General features: G+C 64.9%; 1 protein-coding gene across 1 annotated transcript; it reads left to right on the forward strand.

The window, feature by feature from the left end:
- The first annotated feature begins 4,656 nt into the window (after positions 1-4,656).
- On the forward strand, positions 4,657-18,050 carry CHRNA4 (cholinergic receptor nicotinic alpha 4 subunit). The gene is given in 10 exon segments (XM_068565929.1): positions 4,657-4,671; positions 4,673-4,954; positions 4,956-5,003; positions 5,005-5,113; positions 5,116-5,328; positions 6,800-6,951; positions 10,325-10,369; positions 10,460-10,569; positions 13,846-15,208; positions 17,925-18,050. Coding segments are annotated over 10 exon segments (2,463 nt in total).
- Positions 18,051-23,786: the final 5,736 nt, after the last annotated feature.

Raw genomic sequence — 23,786 nt, forward strand, 5'->3', positions numbered from 1 at the left:
AGCTGGGAGGCTGCAGGGGCCTGGGGGACGTGTCGGGGAGGCCTCTGGCCCAGGAGCACGGATATGTGTTTCCACGTAGCAGTCAGAGTGACCTGGGGGCTGGACACGGTGCCCCTCCCTCGGGGCCTCACCGTAGTGTGTGCTGGACCAGGGCTCCCACCGAGAGATTCGATCCCAGGCCAGGCCAGGATCTTCCTAACAGCCCCCGAGAGATGGTGCCAGGGCCCACGTGGGGCTCTGGTGGGGCGTGGTCCCTTGTGTGTGTGTGTGGAGATCCCACTGCAGGACTGGCTGCGGGGGCTGCTTCGGGGGGGGGGGGCGCGATCTCTGACCTGAGGGAGGGCAGGGTGGCCTGCGAGGCCCCAGGGAGGTGAGGCCACTAGATTCACTTCAGATCCAATCCTGACAGATGATGGGGAAAGGATGAGGAAGAAACAGACAGTCTCTGAACCCTCCCCAGATCCCAGCATCCTTACTCCTGCCTGGCCCAACGTGGTCACCATCCCTCCCTCCTGGGTAGCACCTGCCCGGATGCCCAGCACCAGCCCCAAACACCTGGATCCTCTCAGCCTGAGTGTGTGGGGTTCAGCCAGGGTGGGGTTGACGTGTGACGCAATAGGGGCCCCCTCTGGACCCAGCCTCCCTTATGCTCTCTTGCCAGGCACCCACTCACCCACTCATCCATCCATCCACGCATTCAACATGTTTACCAGCCCTACTAAGTGCCGGGTATGTGTGCAAAGCCTGAATCCTCCATTATTGGTGGGGGTGGGGGCAGGGGAGGGGCCGACAGATGTGACGTCTGGGGGGTGAAGGGTACTAGGAAGAGAGGCGAAGCATGGCCACGGGGCAGAAGTGGGCGGGTGAGAAGTGGGGGAGCAAGAAGTGGGGGGGCGAGAAGTGGGGGGCGAGAAGCTCATCCCCACAGTCCGTGTACTCGGGAGCACCGGGCTTTTCACGTGGCCCCTCTCAGGGGTGTTTGGGTCTTAAAGGGCCTGCGTGGCTGGGTCAGGGGCTGCGGGAAGCAGGAGGGCGGGCCTGGGAGGGGACTGGAGGGGGCCCGTCAGCCACCCCTCCCCTGTGGCTGGGCCTGGCTGAAGGGCGGGAGGAGGAAGTCCCCCAGGGGCGTGGGTGTACAGGCAGGACACCTCCTCCTGGCCCGGTGAGCTCACAGCGTCACCCTTGGGCTCACGTGGGTCCTGCTGCCCACGGCCCCCACCCCCCGTCCCCCCGCCCGCCCCGTCGCCTCCCAGGCCCGCCCTCCTGCCTCCCTCAGCCCCCGACCCAACCTAAGTCCCACCTTTAATTCCAGTCCCCGGTTATGCCAACAACTGGTTACCATGGCAATGTCCTTGGGACAGGGTGGAGGGTGGAGAGGGCAGCAGAGGGAGAGGGGAAGGCTTTTCACGTTAGCCAGTGGCCTGGCATTGGCCGGGGGAGCGTGTGGGGAGGGGTCTTCGGGGGCCTGCTCCACATCCTTCCTCCTCTCGGCCCCCACCCGGGATCAGCTCAGAGGGCACCATTCCTGCCACAAAGGCTCCAGGACGCAGGGACACGGAGGCACCTGTTCCCCAAAGTCGGTTTCATTCGTGTATGAACTGGGGGTTTTCCTTTCCTCTGAAACAGCAGTTTCAGGAGCGGCGGGAGGGAGGGGCCTGGCGGCCTGGAGTAAGCACTAATTCAGCTCCCACGACAAGACTAGATGATGAGTAGCTTCCTGCAATGAGTGCTTCCCAGCCGGGCGCAGGTGGGGAGGGAGGGCTGTGCAAAGTAATGAGTTAGGCCCGATTAATCTTGCTGCATTAGCAAATCTGTGGGGAAAGCCAAACAAGGTTGGACAGATGTGTGTGAACGTGTGCATGCGGCGCCCCTCTGGGTCCACCAGGGCCCCAAGCACCGTGCTAACCCCAGTCTGGCCTCGAGCTCCAGGAGGGATGGGCCTGCTGGCCGCGGCTGGGCTCTCTGGCTGGGCTCACCCGTGGGAATGGCCATTAAGACCCACCTTCTCAACTGCGTGAGCGGGCCCAGGTGCAGGGAAGGGACGCAGGGCTGACCTGGCTGTGAGCAGCTGCAGGCTCCTGCCGAGAGCCCAGGCCTCTCTCCCTGTTCAGCCTCAGCCACCGGGCGATGCCAGCACCCGGCCCAGGCCAGGATGCCAGGCGGGGTGGGGGCCTGGCCAGATCTTCTGCCCAAGTCCTTGGGCCAAATCAGCTCTTAAAGTCCGAGGCCTCCTGCATCAGGGTTGCCTGGAGATGGCTGTCAGCAGATGGAGATGGGGGCCTCGGCCCAGGATGAGTACCCTCTGAGGGTGGGGTGCCAGAGTCTGGAACTTAAGCAAACTCCCAGGTGATTCCCTGTGCATGGCTATGAGTGGATGTCCACAGTCCCCAGGGCTGCATTCCTGGGTGCCCCTTCCTCCAGGAAGCCTTCACAGATTGGGCCAGATCACCCTCTCTCCTCTGACTTTGGCCTAACATTCTCAGGAGCACCCAGATTTCACGAGTCCCGAGAGATGAGCCTAAAGGCAGAGGCTTGAGGAAGCATCCCCATCCCGAAAGGCGTGGGGAGTGCCACAGGGGGACGGGACAAGACAATCTCGCCTTTTCAGCCGGACAAACCCCGTCCATACCTCACCTTCCTAGGCTGCCAAATGAGGGAACCCCTGCTTCCCAGAGGTGCTGAGATGGTTAGAGGAGACTTCAGAGGGACCTGGAGCGTGGTTGGCCTCTACCACCAAGAGAAGGTCGTTGAGCAAGGCACCTTCTGTCCTGGGACAGCACGGAGCAGGGACGGACAAAGAACCCAGCCGGGAGTCACCAGGGCTCATCCCCCCGTCACGCCCACCGTCCCTTCTCTGTGAGGGGGCGCTTCGCAGGTTCTGAACCTCGTGTGGCCTAGTGCTCTGCTGCGTGTGGGGAGTGGTCCAGGAGAGGCGGGGGTCGGGGTTTGCCCTCCTCACCCCCCTGCACGCAGTCAGCCATCGGCCGGGCCTGTTCCCCAGCTCCTGGTTCAGTGCAACTCTTCACCTTAGAGAACCTTCTGGTTCCTGGTGCAGAGCTGGCTTGGGGAAGGGGCCTAAGGGTGTGAGAGGAACCCAGGGTTTGCACTGGGGGTGGGGGCTGAAAGGGAGGAAAGGGTAAGAGGGGGCTTGCCAGTAGAAATAGGCCACAAACCAGAGCAGGCTCCGAGCGAGTCGGTGGGCTGGTCCGGGGGCGGGCTGTGGGCTGGGTCTGGCAGCCCAGGAGGTCACCCAGAGGGCAGGGCAGACCGTGGGGAGCTCCAGTCTGTAGGGGCACAGGCCAGCCCTGGGACATGCTATGCCTGAGGCCGGGGAGGCCAGGGTGCAGACCCTGAAGCTGGAGGGTCTGCTTGGAACCCCGGTAGTGACTGCATCACCTTGGCACGCGGGGTAACTCCTCTGTCTGCGCGTTTCCTCACTGGGACACACAGGTAACCAAAGAGCCTGCCTCATAGGGATGCTGTGGGAGCCGTGCCTCAATGGCTTGGGCCAGCATCTAGGAAGCCCATGGACAGGGTGAGGGCGACCGTCACTGTTGAGACTGGCCACTGCTCAGGGCCAGGCTTTTGGAAAGCTCTATTTATAGGCACCAGCCAGAGTGGATAGACAGCTCCCGAGAGGGGAGCCCTGGAGGCCTCAGAGCAATTGTGTGAGGTGTGATGAGCTAAACCTGGGACCAGAGTGCGTGAGAGCTGGGGGAGGGGCAGAGGCGACAGGGGAGGGGAAAGGGAGATGGGTGAGGAGGGAGATGAGAAGAAAGAGTGGAGACAGGGGAGACCAGCTGGGAGGGGGCGGGAGTGGGGGGATGCGGAGGGGCAGGGGCCTTCGCTGATGGAAGCTGCTGCCTTGGGACCAAGCCTGTTACTTGCCGAGAGCATCGCCTGCGAGGGACGGGGACGAGGGGCTCGTGACCCGCGTTCAGCCCCCTCAAGGGCGGGGCGCCGACTCAGGAGGAGGGCGGGGGCAGCTCCAGCCCCTCCTTCTCTGCCTCCATCCCGGGACCCGAAGTCTCGGTTTGGGGGCTGGGTTCTGCCCCCACCGCCCCCGCAGAGCCCCCGGCGCACGGCGAACAGGGATGGCTACGGGGCTCGCGTTTCTGCGGAGGGGCGACGAGTGTGTGCGCCGCAGACTGTGGTTCCGCCGCACAAAGCGGCCCCTCCCGGCCCCTCCTCCGAGCACCTGCTGCCACCTCGACCCACCTGAGGGCGGAGCCCCTGCCGGGTCGTCCAGCACGCTGCCCGGGCATCTCGGTTGCGGCCGACATTGTTCAAGACTAGTCCGGGGGCGCCAAGGGTCTGTTCTCCGGGCACCTGGGCCCAGGTCCGCGGCCGCCCCTCAGCCGCTGCCCACCGCGCGTGGGATGCGGGCTGCCCTCACGCCGGCGCAGGCCCCCCACTCGCAGGCCGCGCAGAGCCGGGGGCGGCGGACCCCGGCCCAGGCCGGACCTGGACGCAGCAAGAGGAGGCTTCGCCCGGGGCGGGGGCGTTAGGGTCCTCCCGCCCCCGAAGGGCGGGCCGCGGGGCCGAGGCTCCCGCTTCCCGGTCCGCCAGGGACAGGCTGATAGGGGGTGGACTCTATCCTGAGCGCCTGGTTGGGGAAGACCTGTGATTTCCAAACTGCAGAGCGGGGCGGGGGTGATGAAGTTAACCAGATCCGTGCGGGGCTCCCCTCCTGGCGCCCGGAGACCCTGGATGCGCGTCCTCCCTCCGGGCAGGCGTCGGAGGCGCTGGGCTGGGGACGAGGAGGGGGTCAGTGTCTCGTGGTCCGCGAACCAGACCGCGCAGGGATTCCCCAGACGCACGCAGTGACTACCGGGCCCCCACTCGTGGCTCGGGCACGTCCCCAGCCCCAGGAGGTCGAAGGAAACTTTGGCCCTGCGCGGGCAGAGCGCAGCCTCCGCGCCCCCTCTCGGCTCGCGGTCCGTTCCCCCTCCTTCTCCCCTCCGATCCTCTCCCTCCTTCCCGCTGCCTCCTCCTTTCCCTCCTCCCCCTCCTCCTCGCCGGCTGGAGGCGGGCAGGTCCGGGCGGGGCCGCGCCGCTGAGCCCACAGCCCCGCGCTCCCGGCGCGGAAGCCGCCGCCGAGCCCCGCGGGAGAAGCGCCGAACCAGGCCCGGCGGACGGAGCTACCCGCGCGGCGCGGGGGGCAGGAAGTTGGGCTCGCGCGGAGCTCGGAGCAGGGGCGCGGCGGGGCCGGGAGCCGCCCGCATCTAGAGCCCGCTCGGTGCGCCATGGAGCTCGGGGGCCCGGGGGCGCCGCCGCCGCCGCTGCTGCCGCCGCTGCTGCTGCTGCTGGGGGCCGGCTTCTTGCCTGGTAAGTTTCGGGGCGCTGGAAGGACCCCCTTTCGCCCGGTTCAGGGCGGCCTCGGACCTCCGGAGCCAGAGGAAGGGAGCGGTCCCAAGCCGCGGGTGCGCGCAACGGGGCAGCCGCGGAGGCTACCCCCACCCCCCACTCCAGACGCAAAAGGCTGTCCTTCGGCGAGGGCTGAGCCAGGCAGGGTTTGGGTGGGTGAGGGGAATGCTGTTTCAAGAGCTGGACCCAGAAGCTCCAACTTGGATGGAGAGAGGCGCGGTCCATCTCCCCCTTCCCCCACCCCCATTTATCCATTGTGCCAAATTTCCTTGCAGACTGCATGGTGCCTGCCCACCTCCCCCCTGCACCGGTGTTTGGGGAATCAGAGGGGTGGCCTCTGCCCTTGGCAGGGCCCCACCCAAACCTCTTCTGCTCCCCCAGGCCCACTGGGACAGGGGAAGTTCTAGCCCCCCTGCTCCCCGTTCCCTGGGAAGCCACCTTGCTATTTCAGGGGTGAGTGGAGTGTAATTCTCTGGCCTCCCCAGTGAGGAGGGGGCTACACCTTGCTGTCAGAGGGACCGGGCTGGGGCTCTGGGTTGGGAGTGAAGGGTACTGGGCGTCTAGGACTGATCCCAGGGGTACTTGTGAATGCCCTCGTAATGTCCATCCATGACTCACAGGGGAGCAGGACCGAGCTGAGAGGAGCAGAGCAGCAGGGGTCTCCCGTCCCCCTCCTCAAACCCCCGCCCCCCCCCCCATGCAGTGGTCCCAGCGAAGTCGCCCAGGAGTGGCAGGGAAGCCCTCAGACCACAGATTAGCCGATGGGCAGAACTGAATGAGGGGTCCCCTCCCCAGGCTCACTCCAGACCTGGTCATCGAGGGCAGGCTGTGTGTCCGTCCAAGAACACAGGGTGCCAGGTTCATTGTCGGGGTTTGCACTTAAAGTACCCCTTACACGTCAAAGCACGTATTTTTCTTGGGTGATTGCTTGCGGATGCCACAGCCAAAGGAAACAGGCTCTCGGTGGCTGCACCCTCACTCTCCTCTCTCCATCTCCCTTCCTGGGTATGCTCCCGCTGCCCTCTGCCCCCTCCTGTCCTGTGGTTACCCCCACCTTGTACTTTGAGGCAAGGTTCTCAGGACTCTGCTAGTAGCTAGAGATACAGTCCCTCCCTCCCACAGTCACGGTCTGACGGGGACGCTTCCAAATCAGCACTTATCATACCAGTTATCTACTTTCATGGTGAGGGGCACCATGCTAGGAAGGCTTCCCTGAGGAAGTTACAGACCCCCTTACAGACCCAGGAGGTAGGGGAGAAACTGCAGCTGGAAATAGAACAGCACGTGCAAAGGCCCTGAGGTAGGAGGGACGTGCTGTGAGAAGCTGGAAGGGAGCCCAGGTGCTGAGCACAGCCTGGCAGGAGGCCCAAGGGGGCATCCTGGACGGCCAGCATCCCCTGCCCCTGAGCTGCGCGCCTGCTGGTCCCCGCAGTGAGCAGTCACGTGGAGACCCGGGCCCACGCGGAGGAACGGCTGCTGAAGAAACTCTTCTCTGGCTACAACAAGTGGTCCCGGCCCGTGGCCAACATCTCGGATGTAGTTCTCGTCCACTTCGGCCTGTCTATCGCACAGCTCATTGATGTGGTAGGTGATGGGGGCGTGGGGGGGGGGCAGTGACCTGAAGGGAGCGCCCGTGTCTGGGAGGGGCTGGCCTGGAGGGGGCCCCGGGGCTGGCGGGGGCAGGGGGGCTGGATGAGCTGGGAGGGCTGCATCAGAGCTGCACATGGAGTGTGCCCCAGCCCCGCCTTAGCCCAGCACACACGCCTAAGCAAGCCGGGAGGCAAGGCAGGTTCTGTGCGACACCCCGAAGCCCTGCCCTTTCCTCCCTTTCCATGTAGAGAAGCTCAGAGGGCCAGATTTGCAGCAGGGGGTCCGGGCTGTCATCTTCAGAGGCAGAGAGCAGGAAGTACCTCTGTGGGGCCAGTGGCAGAGTTTAGGGCTTTTGTGTAAGTCGTGCTACTGCGTGGGATGGGGTGAGGCCGTGCGGCACCCTGGCAGCACCCTGACCTCCACCTGGTTCAGATGTGTTTCCCTTCCTGGTTGGGGACCAAGGCAGCTGCTGGGAGGAGGCCGGGGGTCCAGCCTCCGAGTAGCCACGGCTCTGGAGGGGCTGGGGCGTCCATTTGGGGTGGGAGCCCGTCCTGTGGGTCTGACTGGGTGGTAGCTGCACAGCCTGGGGCAGGGTCCCAAGGGCCTTGGAGGGTGGGCTCTGGCCTGGCAGGGAGGGGGCCTCTGGGAGCCTGGTTTGCTGGCCACGAGGAGGTCCAAGGCTGGCTGGGTTTGGGCTGGGGTCTCCAGCCAGCTCTGGTTCCACAGAGGGAGCTGGAACTTGTGCAGCTGCAGGAGGCTGTAGAGCTCTCCAAGTGCCCACCCCACGCCCCTGCCGAGACCCCAACCCCAAGTGGGCTCCGTGAGGGGGGGAGCCGCCAGTTTTGGAGTCTGGAGGCCCTGGTTCCTGGCTCATGCCAGGTGTGTTGGGTGACCCTCAGGGCCCTGGTTTTCTCACCTGTGAAATGGGATGAGTGTGACAGCTCCATCTGGGGCTGAGCCGGCAACATCCAAGGGGCTCTGGGAGGTGGGAGGGGCGGTAGCCACATTCACATGGACAGAAAGGGCCGTGCTTGGACCCCATCAGTAGAGAGACCCGGTCAGTCCCCCTGTCCTGGCCTGTGCCCTCAGACCTCCTGGAACCAGGCCTTAAATGCTTCCTGTAAAGTACTCCTGGCTGGGGTGCAGCCAGAAGGCAACTCAGGATGGCAGGGGTCCCGACGCACTGCATTTGCAAATGCTGTTCCCAGTGGTGGCTGTGGCTTCATGTTCTGGGTCGGCTGCACCGCGGCCTGTCCCCCTACCTGAGCTCCTGGGGCTGCCTCATCCACCCCCCTGCCACATCGCAGCATCTGCCCACCATCACCGCTTCTCCCCGCTTTGCCCAGGAGAGACAGCTTGTAGCACACCAGCTCCGAGACACCAGCGAGGGACCCACCCGAGGCCCCGTGGCAGCACCAGGCAGGACAGGAGCGGTTCCCGGGCTCTGCTGTCTGCAGCCACGCTGGCCAAGGGCACTCCTGCACACACGTGTGTGCTGACAAGACGTCCTTGCCCATCCTGGGTGCTGGCCGTTTGTGGAAGGGGCCGCCTCCCTGCCCCACTGTTTGTGGGGCTCGTGTGTTTGCTGCCGGTCTGTGCCCCGGTGCAGAGTGCTTGTGTGTGTGAGTTCACGCCTGCAGAGGAGGCTGGGGAATTCCTGGGCACTTCTGGGCCCCGGGCTGACGTTGCAGGGGCCGGAATGTACAGAGGGCACCTCGAACGGGTGCCTGGGGGGACAGCTGCGTTGGGGGGGCGGCTGGCACGAAGGGGAGGAGGCCAGGCCCTGCCACCTAGAAGCTTGTTCTGAGCCTGGGGGCGGGGGATGGGGCAGAGCCCGGCAGGCTGTCCCCAGGGGGGAAGGGCAGGGACGTGGTGAGGGGGACCGCACCGCAGGATTGCACTGCCAAGGTCGAGGTCGTTGGATGTGGTGTCTGGGCCCCACTCACGTCACACTTATCCTCAGTGTCCTCTGGCAGCCCGTCCCAGGTGGCCCCGAGAGAGAGCAGGACCAAGGGCAGTGCCTGGGCCGCAGGAGATGTGGTCCCCTCCTGTGGCCTGGCTGATGGGGGCTTGTCCCCTGGGGGAAGCAGGAGGGGAGGCTCCCAGGGACACCAGCCCCCACCCCTGGCCCTAGGCACTTTGCTTGCTTGACCACCCTTGGTTTCTTTGGCCTCAGCAGTCGTCCTAACGGCCTGTGTGTCCCTGGTCTGGGGCAGATGGGGGCAAAGGTTGGGCCATCAGAAAGTGGGGGCAAAGCTTGGGCCATCAGAAAGTGGGGACAAAGCTTGGACCATCAGAAAGTGGGGGCAAAGCTTGGGCCATCAGAAAGTTGGGGGCAAAGCTTGGGCCATCAGAAAGTGGGGGCAAAGCTTGGGCCATCAGAAAGTGGGGGCAAAGCTTGGGCATCAGGAAGGGGGAGGAGGCTGGTTCAGGCGCTGCTCCCCACACCCTGTGTCCCATGTCCACTCCCTCTTCCCCCAGGGAAAGAGCCCCTGCCTCTCTGGTCCCCATGGGCTCCCTGCTCTCTGAGGGGACCCCCCGTCAGCTGCTGAGTGCCCTGCCCCGAACTTTGGGCAAGGAGCCAGCCCCCAAGCCCAGGTGCCCTCTGAGTGGGCTGGGTGTGGCCGTGGTCCCTGGAGGTTGGTTCAGAGTGGGGTGTGAGGACCCCTACGTCCCTGCACGGAGCCTGGCGGTCTTCTCCAGAGGCCTCCAGCCTGTGCTGGACCTGACGGCCCATCCGTGAACCCGGGAGGGCTGTGAAGTCGGGGGAGGTGCAGAGGCCGGAAGGGAGCTCACAGCGTGTGTGGTCCAGCCCTTCTCACCTGGACAGGTGCCCACTCAGTGACCTGGAGAGGAGCCTGCCGGGTCTCCTGCTCCCACCTCACCTGTTTTAGCCCCTCACCTGCAGGTCCTGAGGCTCAGGCCCTGGGGGGCAGTTTGGCCAGTGAGTGGGTTGCTCTGGTGCAGCAGGAGGGGCAGGTGCCAGCTCACCTGGAGCCCATCCGCAGGGCAGCTGCCCCGCCAGCCGGGATGGAGCAATGCCGGTGGGCAGGGCCAGCACGGCCGCCTGGGAAGGGGCGCCGTCTCCCTCTCCCTCAGACCCTTCGGTAGCTGGAGGGGGGCCAGGCCCGGCCACCAGGGAAGTCAGCTGAACGTTGTCCTCACTTTCCTTCTGGCCCTGAGTCCCCTCCGGGCCTGCCATCCTGGGCTTGGTTGCCTCCAGGGACAAGGCGCTCACTCCCTCCTGAGGTCACCCACTCCCCACGTTCAGCCCTGGCCCATCCTTTCGGGTAAGGAGTCTCGGCCAGAGAGACGTGTCCTGAACCCGAGGGCATCACAACCTGCCTTCTTCTCGTTTGTGCCCTAGGATGAGAAGAACCAGATGATGACGACGAACGTGTGGGTGAAGCAGGTGAGTGGGAGGGAGCCCCCACTGCCCCCCCACCCCTCCCTGCCCCCGCCCCTCCCCCTCACCGCCCCCCCCACCCCTCGCTTCCCCCAGGAGTGGCATGACTATAAGCTGCGCTGGGACCCCGCTGACTACGAGAACGTGACCTCCATCCGCATCCCCTCTGAGCTCATCTGGCGGCCGGACATCGTCCTGTACAACAAGTGAGCCCGGGGTTCTTAGCCGGCAGGGTGGCAGGTGCCCGGGTCCAGCCGTGCTCCGGCCAGGCAGCTCTTCCAAGGCCGGTGTGAGCAAGAGGCAAGGCGGCTTGTCTGGGCTGAGGGCAGGCTCGGAAGGAGGAAGAGTGAGTAAAGGAGGGTGTTGAGGCCTGGGGTGTGGGGGGCAGGCCCATCAGCGGGCAACGTGGCAAGGAGACGGGGTCCTGGGGGCAGCAGTGGCGCCTGGGGCTCCGTCCCCGCCCAGGCTGGGGCAGGGGCCTCGGTCACTCACGGGCCAGGAAGGGGTCTGAGCTCCTCCCTGGATGACTGCAGGCCCTGCAGCTGCTCCCCCTCGGGCTGGAGTCCTTTCCAGAGTCAGTCCCTGTCGGGGAAAGCGGGCCCTGCTCACGCAGCTGACCGCGTCCGGGAACAAAGGTCGGGAGGTGTAGGGGAGGAAACCCCAGGACGGCCTGCCCATCCCGGCTCGCTGCCTCCACCCCCGCCCTCCTCCTGCCCCTCCATCCGTGCCCGCAGGCTCCCCAAACCCCGCTAATCACATGCAAGCAAACAAAGCCTCTGTCTGGGCCGTGTGTCCCTGGCTCTGGAATCTGATCTCTTGGAGGGTGTTTCTGTGCTGGGGGGCCGGGGTGTTATGGGCACGGCGGTGGCCGACGGTGGGCTCCAGAGGGCTGGCGTCCTTGACCTTGTCCTTTCCCGGGATCTTCGAGGTGTCCCTGACCTCGGGGCAGCCTGGTGCCCTCCCGCGTCCCCGTGTCCCTGCTGTGTCATTGCCAGGCCAGCTCCCCCTGAGCTGAATCCACACTGGCAGATCCAGACTCGGGCCTGGGTGGCGGCAGTTCCACAGCACTTACAGCTACAGCAAACGGAAGCACTTGGTCCCCTCTGGTCCCAGCCATCTGCCCACAGCCCCCTGCCCTCCCACCAAGACCCCAGTGCTTCTGCACAAAAGCCCTCCTGGGCCCCCAGGGTTGGGCCTGACCTACAAAATGCCGCTATTTGATTATGAACGGTTGGGCTCCTCTTGCAGCTTAAGTGATTCCAGTTAACGGCAGCGGGCGAGCGGCCGCACGTGGAGGAGATGGTTTTCGGGGCTGCATTAAGGGGGGCCGCGCGGTGACGGAAGGCGGGGCAGGCTCTCCGCTCTCCCTCTGCGAGCTGCCCGGTCTGATCCTGCGCCCTGGAGCTCCCCAGCCGCCCGGTCCCCCCGGGGTCCACGCTCAGCCGCCCCAGCCCCCCGCCCCGCTGGGACCTGGCACGGAATACGCCTGAGTGGCTCCTTGATCCAGAACGTAGGAACCAGGGTCAGAACTCTGGCGCCCAGGGGAGCACCGTCAGGACTGCTCTGGGAGCCGTACAGCCCCGGGCACGGCAGCCTGGGAGAGTGGGGCCGCCAGCCAGGGCCCCTCTTTTTCTGGCCTCCTTACCAAGACCCGTGGGAGGCAGCGGGCTGGACCTCCAGCTTCTCTTGGGAACGGAGATCGGCACCGAGGCCCTCTCTGGATGGGGCTGGGCGTGGGTGAGGACAGACCCCAGAGCTGGAGGCTGATGCTGGCCGGACGGCCACGGAGGAGGCCTGTTTCCAGGGGCAGCGGGTAGCTGGCGGCCAGGGCCGCGTGCATTGAGTGAGGCCGAGCGGTCAGCACAGGCTGCTGGGCGAGGGGCAGGGTTGGGGGGGTGCTTTTCTGATAGCTTCGGGGCACCCCTTCAAGGTTGGAGGGCGTGCACGTGAGGCCACGCCACCCACTGGGGGCTCCCCTGCGTCGGCCTGTCAGGCAGAGGGTCTCACGTGGATGGGCGGCCGCGGCCTGGAGCAGGAACGGGACCAGCCGGGTCGGGCGCTTCTTCTCCGTGTGCGCGGTCCCGCGGTCCCGCTGTCCCGCTGTCCACACCCCTGGGCTTGCCGGGGGCACAGCCCTGTTGGGTGGTGCTTTGTCCCCCGGGCACAGGGACCAGCCGTGGGGGGAGGGGCGGGACTTCGTGCAGCGGTGACGGGTAGTGACAGCGTGCCCTGGGGAAAGCTGCTCCTTCCTGGGGCTGCGCTAGGTGCCGGGTCCCACGTGCAGAGCCCTAGGCCCTCTGAGGACCTGGCCGGGGCCGACGTGCCCTCAGCACACGAGTGTGACGACACGGGCTTGGTGACTAGCATCCGGTGCCCCTCAGTCCTGGGGCCAGCTGTCTGGGGGGTGTCCTGGGGGGAGGAGGCGAGGTCTCCCATCAGCGTTTCAGAGCCGAAGCGGCAGGGCTGCTGGAGGGGCTGGGGGAACGGCTGCCGCCTCGACCTGCCTGTGGGCACCACGCACGGTCAGCGTGGGCAGCTCAGGCCTTGTGGGGAAACAGGCCGACAGAGGGGCCCCTGAGGCCCAGGTAGCACCCACTCAGGACCCAGACTGGGGACCGGATGCTTCCAGCTGCAGAGGAGAGAGTGGCTGACTCTGGGGGCAAGAAGGGCTCTCGGGGGGCCGTGAGCAGGTGTCCCTGTGTCCCCACGGCCGGCTGCCTCACCTCTCATGGTGTCAGTGTGCCCCCCATCCCACCATGGGTGCCTTTGGTGGAGAAAACCGAGGTGGACGTCACTGTCTGGGAGGCCCAGGGCCAGGGCTGCAGTCTGGGCACTCTGCCCACGAGGAGAAGGGCTGGGACAGCAGCCCCTCGCTCTGTCGCCCGCCCCGGTCTGTGGACAGGGCACCCCAAGGCCGAGGGAGAGGCAGGAGGGCTGAGGGCCTGGGATGTGACACTGGAGTCCCCGTCCTGCTCGGGGTGGGCCCAGACTGGTCTTTGCCTCGTTGGGCCTTGGACTCCTCACCTGTGCAGGAAGGGGGGTCCTGCCTCTAAGTCTGGGGGGGGGGGTCAATGGGGAGAAAACACCGGTCTGGAGCAGGAGAAGGTGGCTGGAGGTCCGGCTTCTGCCCAGGTCTGGGGTGACCGCAGGGGACGAGGTGCTCTGCGTGCTACCCAGGGGCCACCTGTGTGCCTGGGGCCCCCGATGTGCCGTGGACGGCCTTTCCAGCCGCAAATAATCACGGTCGTCACCACCATCAAGCTTGGGCGTCAGGCGCCGTGTGGGCCGCTGAGACGGTCTCCACGGAGCGTCGCCCCCAGGGTAGGGGTGACAGCGAGGCGGGCGGGCGAGCCACGAGCCCAGGGCTGCCCCTCCCGGGCGAGGCCACTGCGAAGTGGGGGCGCGTACGGCGGGCGGGGGGAAGAGAGCTTCCGGGCCGCGGGTGCTGGGCACCTCGCCCACCACCTCTCTCTCCCACCCAGCGCGGACGGGGACTTTGCCGTCACCCACCTGACCAAGGCCCACCTCTTTCACGACGGGCGGGTGCAGTGGACACCCCCAGCCATCTACAAGAGCTCCTGCAGCATCGATGTCACCTTCTTCCCCTTCGACCAGCAGAACTGCACCATGAAGTTCGGGTCCTGGACCTATGACAAGGCCAAGATCGACCTGGTGAGCATGCACAGCCGCGTGGACCAGCTGGACTTCTGGGAGAGCGGCGAGTGGGTCATCGTGGACGCCGTGGGCACCTACAACACGCGCAAGTACGAGTGCTGCGCGGAGGTGTACCCGGACATCACGTACGCCTTCGTCATCCGGCGCCTGCCGCTCTTCTACACCGTCAACCTCATCATCCCCTGCCTGCTCATCTCCTGCCTCACGGTGCTCGTCTTCTACCTGCCCTCCGAGTGCGGCGAGAAGATCACGCTCTGCATCTCCGTGCTGCTCTCGCTCACCGTCTTCCTGCTGCTCATCACCGAGATCATCCCGTCCACCTCGCTGGTCATCCCGCTCATCGGCGAGTACCTGCTCTTCACCATGATCTTCGTCACGCTCTCCATCATCATCGCCGTCTTCACGCTCAACGTGCACCACCGCTCCCCGCACACGCACACCATGCCCGCCTGGGTCCGCCGCGTCTTCCTTGACGTTGTGCCGCGCCTGCTCTTCATGAAGCGGCCGTCCGTGGTCAAGGACAACTGCCGGCGGCTCATCGAGTCCGTGCACAAGGCGGCCGGGGCCCCGCGCTTCTGGCCGGAGCCCCGGGGGGAGCCCGAGCTCAGGAGTAGGGGCCCCGCCCCATCCCCGACCCCGACCCCGACCCCGACCCCGACCCCGTCCTGCGGCCCGGACCAGCCGGGCAAGCCCCAGCCGGCCTGCACGTCGCCCTCGGACCAGGCCTCTGCTCTGCAGCCCTCAGAGGCCGAGAAGGCCAGTCCCTGCCCCTCGCCCGGGCCCTGCCGCCCACCAGGGCTCGCCAAGGCCCGGTCCCTGAGCATCCAGCACGTGTCCGGCCCCAGCGAAGTGGCAGAGGGTGGCGTGAGGTGCCGGTCCCAGAGCATCCAGTACTGCGTGCCCCGAGAAGAGGCCGCCTCCCCAGCCGACCGCCCGGCGGACGGCTCCCCTGCCTCGCTGACCACGGCCCCCTCGGCTGAGCTTCCGCCCCCAGACCAGGCCTCCCCCTGCAAATGCAAGTGCAGGAAGGAGGCGGAGGCACCGAATGCCGCGCTCAAGGCCCCCGGCACCGGAGCACCACCCCTGCCCCTGTCGCCAGCTCTGGCGCGGGCGGTTGAGGGTGTCCAGTACATTGCAGACCACCTGAAGGCGGAAGACATGGACTTCTCGGTAAGTCCCCGCCGCAGCCGTGTCAGATGGGCCCCGCTGCCCTGTCCACTCTGAAGGCGGGGGTGGCCGGTGAAAGACCCAGAAACCAGGCCCCAGAGCTGGCTGCTCAGCTTGGAGGCCCCCCCGCCGCTGTCTGCTCCCTCTGCCCCAAGCCTCCGAGACCAGCGGGGGTCCCTGCGGTGACTGAGTGGCTGGCAGAGAGCAGAGTGGATCTCGGGCACCCCCTTTGGGCTTCAGGGCGCAGGGAGCCTGCAGGCGGGGGTGGGGCTGCCAGCACCATCTGTAGCTGGTGAGCGCCTCCCCCGACCTCGAGCGCCCCCCACCCCGCCAAGGGCTCCCGGAGAAGGACTGGGGGGTGTCTGGGCCCTGGGGTTGGGGTGAGAGGGGCTGAGAGAGGAGGGGGCTGAGTGGCCTCAGCGGCCTGGCGGGGGGAGAGGAGAATTCCGGCCTGGGACACAGCCCTGCCTCTCTGGCCGGTGCCCCTGTGCCCAGCTGGGGAGAGGGCGCCTGGGGTCCAGGTGGGCAGGGCGGGTGCTCAGACATGGCCGAGACTCAGGGTCCCGTGGAGTTGGTGGGGGGCGGCAGTGGGGCTGCTCCCCGAGGCTCAGGCTCCACTGGCCACGTCGTGGGTGCTTGTGAGGGTGGGTCCAGGCTGGCGGCCGAGCCCCAGTTCAGGGCATGGGCAGAGACAGGTGGGCAGGGGGAGGGCACTGGTCAGTCGGCCTGGTCATTACCGGCTGCTCAACCTGGGCATCGGTTATGCCGCAGTAACCTTGCCCCGCATTAGCTTCTTCTTGCCCGTGACATGGACCCCCGGGTGCGGGCGTGACACTGCTGTTCCCTCCCTGGACCCGGGGGCGGGTGTGACACTGCCGTTCGCTCCAGGAACCTCCTGGTCCCTTTGCTTCCTTGGGAATGGCCCGTGGTCGTTTCCCGGACATGCGTGATCCCTGGGGACCGTCTGTCCCGTGGCTGGGCCCCACCTCCAGCAGGGAGCCGGTCTCCCAGTCATCCCCCTGAATCCCAAGGGGCTGTGAGGCCACCTGGGGGTTTCTGGAAGGTTCCGTCTTGCAGCCAGCTCTTGAGACAAGAGGAGCTCTGGCTCTGGCGCGGGCTTGAGGGCCTGCTGAGCAGAGACCGACGCCTTTGAAGTGTCCCCAGGATCTCGGAGGGCCAACGGTCCTCAGCGCAGGGCCGGACCCTCGTCCCCAGACCCCTCCACCAGCGTCGCGGGCCTGGCTGTGGCGACCTGGTTCTGGTTCCGGGCGTCGTCCCCGGGCTCTGGGGAGCAAAGCGACTTCACAGGAACCAGCCTGGGATCGGGGCTGGGGCAGCTTTGTCCGCGAGCATTTCATCCTGGGAGGAGGGGCGGTTTGAAAGGCAGCGCGGAGGCGCGCGCCGCGGGGCTGCTTCCTGGAACAGAGGGTCCTGGCGCTGCCTCGCTTATAGTGACCCCATTTGCTCTGGTTTCCTGAGAATAAGCACGGCTCTTTCAGCTTTGGCTTAAAACTATCAGGACGCCTCTGATTACTTTAAAAATCAGAGCACAAAACAGCAGTGAAAAGCCTTCTTTCCCTTGACGGCCCCACAACGGGGGTGTGATGACCCCGCCTTGCCCGGGCCTATCAGACCCGCTAGCGTCTGGCTGGCCTGAGCCTGGGGGCCGCATCCTTTCTGGTCACTCAGGGGCTGGCAGCTGCCCACCCAGGAACCGCCTGTGGTCTCCCTGAGCCTTTGCCCTGGGGTCGCACCAGGTGGAGGCCGGGACCTGCTCGCCCAGTGTGGACGTGTAACCACGGCCCGTCCTGCGCCGCCCTGGGCCTCGGGGTCCCACCTGCAGACGGGATGGTGCAGCCACCTTCCTCGTCGGGTCCAAGGGAGTGACCGCAGGTGGTGCACTCAGCGCGTTTCCCACTTCGAGCCCGGGGTGCCCCCCTTGCCCTTCCGTGGAGCCCTCTGCCCCGGCAGCTGCCCGGCTCAGAGCCTGCTCGCAGCTCAGGGCTGTGCCCACCTTCACATGTGACCCTCACCCTCAAGGGGCTTTAGGGACAGAGCTGAGAGACCCACTGACCCATGAGGGGCTCGAGCCACGTGGGCAGCCGGCCGTGAGTGCCGCCCCGCGGCAGGGGGCAGGAGTGGAGGGCAGTTGGGACTCAGCTGTCACTCTTGGGACGCCGTCCACCGTGGAGCCTGCCCTGGGCTTTTTGTTGGAGGCCAGGCCCCGTTACTCAGGTTGCTCCTGGCTCTTGCCCCGCACAGCCAAGGGGCTGTGGGTGCCCCCTCCCTGGGCCTCACTTGCCCACCTGCAAATGGGGGTGTACTGGCTGGTCCCCACGGCGCCGCCAGCTTTAGCAAACCCAGAGCACGTTACACCGTGACACAGCGTGGACCCTGGCGTTCCTCCAGAGGCATCACTACCTTCTTGGAGCTCAGGCAGGTGAAGTCGGGGGGCCACCCTGCTGGCCCCTGTCCCCTGCAGTGGCTCTGCTGTCCACCCCCCGTAGAGGGCACTGACCCTGCAGCCCACTGCTCCTGAGCCCAGACTTCAGCTGCACAAGCCGTTTCTCTGTGGCCCCTGTCCACCCCTCACCCCAGTACAGGTGTGCCTGTGACCTTGGTGACCTTGGGGCAAGGATAGGAGCAGAGCTTCTAGAAGGCTGGCGCTGCGTGAGGCCTGAGGGTGCGGCCGCGCGTGACCGGGTGTGTCTGTCCGCAGGTGAGGCAGGACTGGAAGTACGTGGCCATGGTCATCGACCGCATCTTCCTCTGGGTGTTCATCCTCGTCTGCCTGCTGGGGACGGTGGGCCTCTTCCTGCCGCCCTGGCTGGCCGGCATGATCTAGGGGGCTCCCCGCGCTCCGTGCGGTCACGCCACTCACCAGATTGCCCCCCGTCATCTGTCTGCTGTGAGACGGCCTTGGAAGCTGCCTCCTGGGGACCTGCCCGGGCGGCTGGTGAACGCCTGTCTATCTGCAGGGCGGTGTATCCGGAGCATGGTGACATGATGGCCTCCCGCCAGGACGCACGTCTGACCGCTCTCGGCAAATGTCCCAGCCGCCCCGACTGTCCCAGGGCCACGCCCCTCGGCCACGCTCAGCCCCTCTCAGCCCCGAAAGCCCCTCGTCCCTGTGGGATCCCCGAGGCCCAGGCACTGAGCCGGGCCTGGCTGCCTCTCCCACCCGGGCCTGGGGCACCCGTGGGTCCTCAGACCTGCTCTCTCTGACCCCAGAGGCGTCAGCAAACATTCGAACCTCATTTGCCAGGGGAGGGTCCAAGCAGGGATTTTATTTTGGTCTGTTCTGGGTAAATTAACGAAAACCCAGATTTTGTGCCTGAGGGGCCTTGGGGATGGAGTGATGAGACGTGGTCCTGCTCGGAGGAGAATCTAGTGGCAGGTCCCCCTCGGGTGAGGGATCCTCAGCCCCAGGGAGTCCAGATGTCTGCCTTCCAGGGATGCCGGGGGTCTCGGGCCAGCACTTCACAGGGGCCTGTGATGCCCCCAGACCCCCGTGGGCCCTGGTGCTTTGTGAGGGACCCGGAGCCACGTTCAGGACCCAGGTCGGGCTCCCCAACACCTCCCGTGGGTTCCCCTCTGCTCACAGCCCGGGGACCCCTCTGGGGCATAGACACAGGTAGGACTTCCCTGACACAGTAGCCATGGTGACCTGGGGGGACCCGAGGAGAGCCCATCTGGCCGACTTGGAGACCCTCTGGAGTGTGGTCCCTGGGGGTGGAGCCCCTGAGAAACATCGAGGGGGTGGAGGGGACCCTCCACGGGCCTCCCCCCAGCCCAGGAGCCCCACCTCACACCATGCGGGGGCTGCCCTGCCCGAGGTGGTGGGGGGAGGTGCCCACCCCGCCGCCTGTGAAGCTCAGGACGGCCCCCTGGACATCCAGACCCCATCTGCCCATCTCGGATCGACACCTGCCTCCTGGGGCCATTGGGGCACCAATCCCAGGATGCTGGGGGAGAGCCCGGGTGGGTGTTCAGCAGGACCCAGGACCGGGCGGCGGAAGGGGGGAGGGCCAGGCCCCCGAGGATGCAGCCAGGACGCAGATCTCAGATGTCAGCGCCTCAATCCTCCTTACGTAAGCGGATCCAGCGCCAGATATGGGGCAGCTGTGGGGAGCCCTGGGGGTGCCCAGCTGCAGATGCTCTTTTCTGGGTCGGGAGAGCGCAGGAGCCCCAGGGATGGGGATGCTTCCCCTTTCTGGTTTCCGCTTTTTCTGTTTTTTGAGACCCAAAGACAAGTCAGAAAATCCGCACACAGAATAGATCACCCACATTCCCACCAAATGAACCATGACCACTATTTTGGAGTATTTGCCTCTAGGGTTTTTGTTTTGTTTGTTTTGATTGACATGAAATTTACCTATGACAAAATGCCTGGTCTTAAGCCCTCAGATCAGTGAGTTTTACTAGATTCAACCCCAAGGCCCCCATCCACCAGAGCCCCCTCCAGCCCCTTCCAGCCTGTGCCCCGGTGGCAGTTATGGCTCTAATTTCCTCACCAGAGGTGGTCTCTGCCTGTCCCTGACCTTGGTATGAGTGGAACCCCTCCCCCCCGTTCTCAGCCTCTCTGTCCTGTTCTTCCACCCGGTGTGGTGCGGTCAACACCCACCATGGCTGTGTCTCCATCCATAAACAGTTTTGTCGTTAGTTGCTGAGTCGTGTTTTTCTGTCCTAATAAACTAAAGCAAGTCTGTGTCTCCGTCACCTGTGCTGGCCTCTGTCCGGTCATTCTGACTCAAGCCGCTGTGTGCAGGTCCCGCTGGGTGTCCTCCTTCTTTCTCTTAGTGTTGACTGTGTTTCATTTTCTGTGTCTTGTGATGTTTTGACACCTTGGGGGCCTCACACACTCGGGAGAGGGTTGTTTCAGCACCATTTGTTGAAACACTGACCCTTCTACATTAAAATGCCTAAAAACAGTTTCCTCATATATTTTCTGTGCTTTTTAATGGTTTTTGGTCCAGTATGGGTTACTCCATCACGGCTAGAAGTAGAAAGTTGTATCTTGTCTTTTAATGCAATCTTTTGAAGAGTTAAACTCCCCGCTCTTTGTTGTAATTTCTGCTACACTGGGATATGGTTAGGCCGTCTCTCTTATTTTTCTGTTTGCATGTGTTCTATCCCCCTACATAGAAGAAAAACTTGATCTAGTTGGCTAATCTTGGAGGTTATATGTTCAGTGTTTTCCCTGCTGGCGGCTGCTCCTAACTTAAAGAGTGTTGGTATTTTTCAAGAGCTTAACAAGTTGATGTGAAAACTGTCTCCATCATGCCTCCCACCTCCAAAGAAAGCAAGCACCTCGGCTGCCCTCAGGGATTCTGGAACAGCCTGGAATCTAGTCTAGGTTGCCACCGATGTGATGGTCTGGGGAAGGCTTGACGATTCCGTGAATGGCGAACGTCACTAGGGTTTTTACTTACCTGGGATTTTCCGTGTATCGGGCCTAAGTGCTGGTTACTTTCCCTTTCTGCAGAAAACTCCACCAACCGGATTTCGAAGAGGATCCCGTGTGACGTGTGACCTGCCTTCTCAGACTTTGTGGGCCTCAGAATGTATTTTCACCCCGTTCGTTTCAGTAATAATTCTGCTGGGCATAAAATTCGAGCCTTTTCCCTTCAACATTCTGAGGTCATTTCCCCCCACCTTTTGACGTAGAGTGACTCTTGTCTTTTTGTAGAAAAGCGTTTAAAGAATTTCCCCACCGTCTTTGTTTTTTTGCATCAGGGAATCTAAGGGTATGTTTTAAAAGTCAGTCCCATTTCGCCCTCTGCGACTTTCCATCTGGGATCTTAAATCCTCCTCTAATTCTCAAATCTTTAAAAAGTACTTATTTCAACATTCTGCCCCCTCCATTGACTTCCTGTTTCTTCTTGGAGCCCCTCACGAGGATGCAACGCTTTTTCCATTTTTATCCTCCCCCGAGCCCCTGGGTGGCTTCTCTCCCTCGGATCCCACGGCCTGTCTGAAGTTGGGCCCGTAATTACTGAGCCTGCCTCACCGACTTTATTTCTCCTTTTGTTTCCCACGCCATGTTTCCTCGCACCTGTTCATTTCAGCTCCGTGTTATTACTACCCGTCCTTCCGTCTTTGAAGATACTGTAATTTTAAATTAATGGACGAAAGGGGACCCGCATTCTCCTTCAACTCCCGAGACCTGCTCGGCCGTGCGGCTCATATGTCGCGTTTCCCGTTAACTCACCTCCCAAACCCGGGAGAAGCGCAGCGCGTGTGAACGTGCGGGAGCGCGTGTGCCCACAGGGGGAGATGCACTTATGCGTGTGTGTATGTGCGCATGCGCAGGGGTGGGGGGGGGGAGATTTGGGAGGGACGTTTACTGTCCTGTGACGGCTTCATGTCAGCCCTCGAGGCAGCTCAAACCATAAAGGGCCAGCGGCGATGCTACTGGACAAGGTGGCCGGCAGGGGCCGGTGCCCACTCCTGCCCATCTCGCCCTTCCTGCGGGGGCGTCACCTGCCTCCTGAGCAGGCGTCCCCCGGCTCTGGAGCCTCCTCCTCTGCCCCTTGCCGGCCGCATCCTGACAGGTGGTCCCTGGCAGCGTGCACCCCCTCCTCCTGCTGCCCCCGGCCCTCCCCGCCCAGCCTTGGAGACGCGAGGGACTCAGTCCTGGGACGAGCCCAGTCTGTTTCACTGCCGTTCTGAGATGGCGGCACCCACACTCTGCCCCCGTGAACCCCACTCTCACCAACCCACCCAGCCCCTCCCCCCACCACCTGGCTGCTCTTGGGCCCCTGGACCCCACCTCGCCCAGGGCTCAGCCCCCACCCACCCCTTCGAAGCCATCACCTCCCCAGTCCAGCCACCTCCATGCCAGTGGGCATCCCCCCCCACCTGGCCACCTGCACTCTCATCTACAGGTCGTTCACACAGATGCCAGGTCACGGCAGCCCCTGCTCAGAACCCTGGGGCTTCCGGTCGCTCTGAGGACAAAACCCAAACCCCTCCCCGCAGCCCCTGACCCGCTCCCCGGTCCGCGGGCTGACCCCTCCCTGGCCTGTGCTCAGCTCGCTCTGTCCTCCTGCCGTTTCTGGGTCAGGCCCGGCCCCAGGCTGCTCACGGGCGGTGCCCCTGCCCGGAACGTTCCACGGTCTCCTCCTCCCACTCTGTCCTGTCTCTGCCCCAGTGTCACCTCGGAGCCTTCACCGGCCCCGCCCCCAATTCTTCCCGGTGTTCAGGGAACTGCTTGGCCCCGGGGCCCACGGCTGGCTGGCGAGCTTCCCAGGTGGATGGGGAGCCAGTGGGAGCGGTCACGGCACAGACTGTGGCGTCCAGGCTGGTCAGAGGGAGGGGGAGGTGTGCGGGGCAGTGACGAGGCAAGGGGCCAGCAGGTTGGGGTCCCATGAGGCCTGAGCACATGGGGGCTGAGCCAGACTTTACGACTCTAGAGGAGGGGCCGCTACTAGGGAGGCGGGGAGGCCCTGGCTGGGCCCGGGGCAGCCCCGCCAGCGTTCTCCAAGCCCACCCCCACCCCGCGGACTCAGAGTGCAGCCGAGGCTGAGACCCCCTGAGCGGGGCCTGAGCTCTGGAGGGGCCGGCCGGGGGCACCGGGGCCTGGGGGCTGCAGTGGCCTCACAGGAAGCGGGGGCGAGCCCCAGGGTAACAGGGAGACCATGGTGGGGAGTCCTTGAGGCCGAGGATGGATGGCGGCTCCTCTCCGAGAGACGGGGGTGGGGAATCTGGGACTCCACCCCCAGATGGATGTGGCGGATTGGCGGACGTGGGGCCCCGCCAATGAGCAGCACCTCCCTTGACAAGTACACGTGGTTTATCTGAACAGGAAGCGCACAGAGGAAAGGTTCCCAGGCCCGGCCTCTGCCTCCTCTCCTTCCACCTCCAGACCCTCTTCTCCAGCTGCGCTCGGTGTCCGGGATCCGGTAGGGGGACGTTCGGGCTCACTCGGGGCAGCAGGGGGACCGTCCTGGCGGGAGGAAAGGGTGGGCGGGTCTGGGGGAGGCGGTGGACAGCTGACACCCGTCGGGAAGCAACGCCCAGCCTGCGCGGCCGCGTGGACCAAGCCCCCGGGTCCCGGCTGGACCCTGAGCCGTCTGCACAAACCCGCTCCTCCGGGCGCCGCCCCCTTGGGCCCCTGACCCGGTCAGCCAGCCTGGCCAGGTGTCCACTGTGGTGCTGACCCCCATCAGGGCCTCCCTGGGTTCCCACTGGGCCAGCTTCGGTCTCCCGCACCCACCTCAGTCCTGCTGGCTCCCCCGAGGCCCCCCCCCCCACGCCCCACTGCGCCCACCCCAGTTGCTTCTCTGGCACCTGCACGACTTTCCCCGCTGCTCCCAGCCCCCCACCGCTCCTCCCTGCGGCCCAGGCTGCCTGTCTGACTGAGGGCTCCAGGCTCAGCCGAGGGGAAGGAGGGATGTGCCAGACCAAGGGGTGGAGGTGGCAGTGCTTTCCTTTCTTGAGGGTCCTATGCTGACCTGGGGAAGGTGGGTCCTGGGGGCAGCGGGTCCAGCCTTCAGGTTGAGGCTGAAAGCTTAGGGTCGGGGGTCCCTGACCTCAAACAGGCACTGATCGTTGTCTCAGAGGCCGGGGTTTAGTGCGC

The sequence above is a fragment of the Eschrichtius robustus genome, chromosome 16 (assembly GCF_028021215.1).
Source record: "Eschrichtius robustus isolate mEscRob2 chromosome 16, mEscRob2.pri, whole genome shotgun sequence".
NCBI lineage: Eukaryota > Metazoa > Chordata > Mammalia > Artiodactyla > Eschrichtiidae > Eschrichtius > Eschrichtius robustus.